The sequence below is a fragment of the Columba livia genome, unplaced genomic scaffold, assembly GCF_036013475.1.
Source record: "Columba livia isolate bColLiv1 breed racing homer unplaced genomic scaffold, bColLiv1.pat.W.v2 Scaffold_194, whole genome shotgun sequence".
Classification (NCBI taxonomy): domain Eukaryota; kingdom Metazoa; phylum Chordata; class Aves; order Columbiformes; family Columbidae; genus Columba; species Columba livia.
In genome coordinates, this window is record NW_027043136.1 from 142,993 (window position 1) to 148,159 (window position 5,167).

Here is a 5,167-nt window from a genome sequence, read left to right on the forward strand (position 1 = left end):
GCTTTCCATGAGAAACAGCATGTTTATTTTCCTCAGAGAAGTCTCCCCTAACCTGACACTGCCTTTTCCTCCTTGCACAGGTCCTCACGCCCACAGGCAGCCAATGTCCAACAGCAGCTCCATCACCCAGTTCCTCCTCCTGCCGTTCACAGACACACGGGAGCTGCAGCTCTTGCACTTCTGGCTCTTCCTGGGCATCTACCTGGCTGCCCTGCTGGGCAACGGCCTCATCATCACCACCATAGCCTGGGACCAGCACCTCCACACCCCCATGTACTTCTTCCTGCTCAACCTCGCCCTCCTTGACATGGGCTCCATCTCCACTATTGTCCCCAAGTCCATGGCTAATTCCCTCTGGGACACCAGAGCCATTTCCTATTCAGGTTGTGCTGTGCAGGTCTTTCTGTTTTTGTTCTTCATTTCAGCAGAGTTTTATCTCCTCACCATCATGTCCTATGACCGCTACGTTGCCATCTGCAAACCCCTGCACTACGGGACCCTCCTGGGCAGCAGAGCTTGTGTCCACATGGCAGCAGCTGCCTGGGCCACTGGGTTTCTCAATGCTCTGTTGCACACGGCCAATACATTTTCACTGCCCCTGTGCAAGGGCAATGCCCTGGGCCAGTTCTTCTGTGAAATCCCCCAGATCCTCAAGCTCTCCTGCTCACACTCCTACCTCAGGGAACTTGGGATTATTGTGTTTAGTCTGTTAATCGGTTTTGGCTGTTTTGTGTTCATTGTGGTGTCCTATGTGCAGATCTTGAGGGCCGTGCTGAGGATCCCCTCTGAGCAGGGACGGCACAAAGCCTTTTCCACCTGCCTCCCTCACCTGGCCGTGCTCTCCCTGTTCATCAGCACTGTCATGTTTGCCTACCTGAAACCCCCCTCCATCTCCTCCCCATCCCTGGACCTGCTGGTGTCAGTTCTGTACTCAGTGGTTCCTCCAGCAGTGAACCCCCTCATCTACAGCATGAGGAACCAGGAGCTCAAGGATGCCTTGAAGGTACTAATGGCTGGATTCTTTTCAAAGGCATTACGCTTCCCATCTTCTGTATATCATTCATGACATGACTCATGACAGGTCCAACCTGTCTTTTTTGTATTTTGTAGTTTTAGATTAATTTTTGGAGTTCGGGGAATACTTGTTTGGTTTTGCTTTTTTAACTCCGATAATATTGCCCTCAAAGAAATGTTATTTTTCATCCCACATCTCTGTCCACCTTTATAGATCAAGTCAAAGACCTTGTAAATGAGAAGTCGTGTTTCTGTGTATTTAAAGAAAATAAATGACCCTGCAGTGAACTGTTTGTCTGAGATCCTTCCTCTGCAGCCTTTGTGAAGCTCAGCACAAGGTGTCTGTGTGTGAAGATGCAGGAAACAGTTACAGCAGAGCAGCTCTGCCAGGCAGCGCCAGCCTTGTTCTTCCCAGAGTCCTTCTCTTTCCACTCCCACACTCTCCTTCTCAGCCCTTGTGTTGGTGCAAGGCCTGAGCGCTCCCAAGGCTTGGTCGCCGTCCTGCTGTGTGTCAGTCCTGTGACCAGGACAGGCGGTGGGCACTCCTGTGACAGAGCCGGCCTCAGAACAGCATCTCCATCAGCAAGGGCATCTCCTTAGCACGGTGCCTGGAGGGTTAGTTCTTCTTCCAAAGTTCCTTGAAGAACATTTCTTAGTAACAGACTCTCAAGAGGCTCGTTGCTTTGCTTATTTCTCTGTGGGCTCAGTGTGAGGAGATCATGGTCCCAGTGTGGCTTTCGAGGGACTTCAGGCTGGTTGCTCAGGTGTTGGTTGTTGGTGGCCAGCACCCATGCACAAGGTGAATAAGGCAGGGTCCCTCTGAGCACCCTCCATGGCCACCCAAGAGCTTGTGTGGGAGGTGGTCAGTGGCAGTGAGCACCACCAGCTGGGGCTGCCTCCCAGCCTGACCAGTATGGCCCCGCAGAGCCACCACAGCCCACTTGCTCTACAGAGCAAAACCCCCAGCTCGGGGCTGTGGGCAGCGTGGGGACAGCGTGCAGGAATGGCAGCCAGGCCAGTGCGGATGTGCTCTCCTTGGGCAAAGGCTCTGTGGGGAGGTGGGACATCCCAGGAGAAGAGCAGGGCACTCTTTGTGTGCAGACATGGAAAGAGAAACCCTTTGCCTGTGGGTGACAACTTGGGTCAGGCTGCGCTGTCCCTGGGGCAGCAGGAGCTGCCTGAAGAGCCCCGGGGCCAGGACTCGGTGCTGTCCTGGGGAGCGGGGCTGGCACAGGGACCTGAAGGATTCCTGGTGTTGGGATATCCTGAGTGCCGCAGCCAGAGAGACACTGTCACTGATCGCTGTTTCCTCCATTTCATTCTACAGGGCCTGTCCAGATGGAGCTTCTCTGCTGGGCTGGGATGGAAAGTGCCCCAGAGAGGGAAACACCAGTGAAAAGCTGAAGTGTGCGAGAGTGCAGGGTGGGGGCACCAAACCGGGAGGAAGGGCTGACACACCAGAACGCTGTGCTGCCATCCATGGAGACCTGGACAGGTTGAAAGACTGGACAGAGGAGAACCCAAGTTCTACAAGGGCAAGTCCTGCACCTGGGGAGGAATAACCCCAGGCACCACTACAGGTTAGGGGCAGAGCTGCTGGAAAGCAACTCTGCGGAGAAGGACTTGGGAGTTCTGGTTGACAACAGGTTGACCATGAGTCAACAATATGCCCTTGTGGCCAAGAAGGCCAGTGGTACCTGGGGTGCATTGCAAAGAATGTGACCAGCAGGTCAAGGGAGGTGAAGCCTCCTCCTCTACTCTGCCCTGGTGAGGCTGCATTTGTAGTTACTGGGTCCAGTTCTGGGCTCCCCAGTTTAAGAAGGACAAGAAATTACTGGAGAAAGTCCAGTGTTGGGCTACAAAGATGACGATGGGTCTGGAGCATCTTTCTGATGAGGAGAGCCTGAGAGAGGGGTTTGTTCAGCTGGAGAAGAGAAGTTGAGAAGGGATCTTATCAATGTTTATAAATATCTCAAGGGTGGGTGCAAAGAGGAAGGACCAGACTCCTTTCACTGGTGCCCAATGATAGGATGAGGGGCAACAGGCACAGGCTGAAGAACAGGAGGTTCCATCTGTATAATGAGCATAAACTTCTTTACTTGGAGGGTGACAGAGCCCTGAAACAGGCTGCCCAGAGCAGGTGTGGAGTCTCCTTCTCTGGAGACATTCAAACCCACCTGGACATGATCCTGTGCGATCTGCTCTGGGTGAACCTGCTTTAGCAGGTGAGTTGGACTGGATGATCTCCAGAGGTCTCTTCAACCCAAACAAGTCTGTGATTCTGTGGGGCACACAGCAGTGGTCTCGCATGGCCAGGCCTGCTGGGAGAGACATGAAAGACCAGGAGAGCAGGGTCTGGTCTGTGCCGATGTTCCTGGACACGCTGTGGCAGCTGTCCCAAGGCATTCGTCACAGATCAGCCCATTGCAACCACCATTTTGATTATTGTCCTCTCACCACACCTGAGAGAGGTTGTTTGTCCCTCCGTGGAAGGACTCTGAATGACTAGATCAGAAGCCTGAGAGCCTGTTGAGAGTAACTTCTCCAAGAAACCACCTGAATGCAGCACTGGGATGTGCTTCCTTGAACTGAGGTCAGTGTGACCTCCCTGGAGACCTGCATCAGTTCCAGCACCCAGACCCAGCTGCTGCCCGGCTTTCTGAATGATGACGGCACCATCTCTGCCTGCAACTCTTAAATGTACTGAGTGCTGAGGAGTTGTGTTGTTTGTTTCTTTGTTTTCTGGTGGCCACATCCTGCAACCAGTGTTGTCCCTAAGCCACCCACTTCATTTTGCAAGAGTCACAGGCTGGACAGTCTGTCTCCAGAAGGCAGCTGCACCTTGGCTATGGGGATTTCTACCCCTGCAGTCATCATTCTTGCCACAGATATGGTTTTCTGTTTGTATTTTAGAGCCGTTTGTCCCCTTCCTCTTCACATGGGCATCCCATGAATGCACCACTGCTCTACCCCAGTGTAGACAGGCACAAGGCCTTCTCCTCCTGGACCTCTCACCTCACTTGTGCCACTGGTTTCTACAGCAGCCCCATCCTGGACTGTGGGATGCCCAGAACAGCCCTCACAAGATAGGTTGACAAAGCCTTTTTTCTACACCTTCCCAACATCCCTGCTCAATCCCCTCATGTACAGATCAAGGACCAGAAAGGTTGGGTGCAAGTGGGGCATTGAGAAAAATGGTCAGGGAAGCTTTGAGGTGCACAGAGAGCCCATCAACATGTTGGCAAGCTGCTCTCTTCTGAACAAGCCCAGAAGAGCAGCACAGCATTTGCTGTGTCCCAGAAATTCGCCTGGAAGGTTGGGATATGGAGAAAAGGTTTGGTCTGGGAAGGGACAGACAGGGGCTGGTGGAACTGGCTGGTGTGGCCGTGAGACGTCTCTCCAACACCTCAGAAAAGTCCTGGCTCTCAGGGAGGCTGCATGGTCCTCTGAGAAAGAAAATAGCAAAAATGACTTATCATGGAATCATAGAATAACTGTGGTTGGAAGAGACCCTTAGGATCATTGAGTCCAACCATAACCTTAATCTAGCACTAAACCATGTCCCTAAGAGCCCCATCTATCTGTGTTTTAAACACCTTCAGTGATGGGGACTGCACAACCTCACTGGGCAGTCTGTTCCATTGCTTCAAAACCCTTTCCCTGAAGAATTTCTTCCTCATATCCAATCTAAACCTCCCCGTGTGCAACATGAGGCCATTTCCTCTTGTCCTATCACTTGCTACTTGGGAGAAGAGACCAACAGCCTCCATGATTGTGGCAGAATGCAAACCCCCCCTCTCTCCCCCTCCCTCCTTCAGTATGGAGGAGTGGGCACATCTCCTCTCTTTCTCTGCTACTTGAGGCTAACAGCTTCTTTTGTTTGGCCCCAGAGCACCCTGGCCAGGGCCATTAGGAGAAGGGAGTGCCAAGGCACACTGAGCCGATGGGCGCCTGCGGCCAGTGTGGGGGATGTTTGGAGGCTTCAGGGGCACCCACAGACAGTGTGGGGGTGCAGAGAAGCTGCTAGAATGCCTACAGTCAGACCTGATTGGCCAGTATAAAAACGGGACTCTCGTCGAGACTCTGCCCATTGTTGCAGGTCTCTCGGAGCACGAGCGAGATGCTACCGCCGAGAACCCCCTCCCCGGGATGG

General features: G+C 53.0%; 1 protein-coding gene across 1 annotated transcript; it reads left to right on the forward strand.

Moving 5' to 3' along the window:
* Nucleotides 1-202: 202 nt before the first annotated feature.
* Nucleotides 203-1,116, forward strand: LOC135577930 (olfactory receptor 14C36-like; the record flags this gene model as incomplete). Its single annotated transcript, XM_065048056.1, has 2 exons — nt 203-1,003; nt 1,111-1,116. Coding segments are annotated over 2 exons (807 nt in total), but the record flags the coding sequence as incomplete, so codon positions are not given.
* Nucleotides 1,117-5,167: the final 4,051 nt, after the last annotated feature.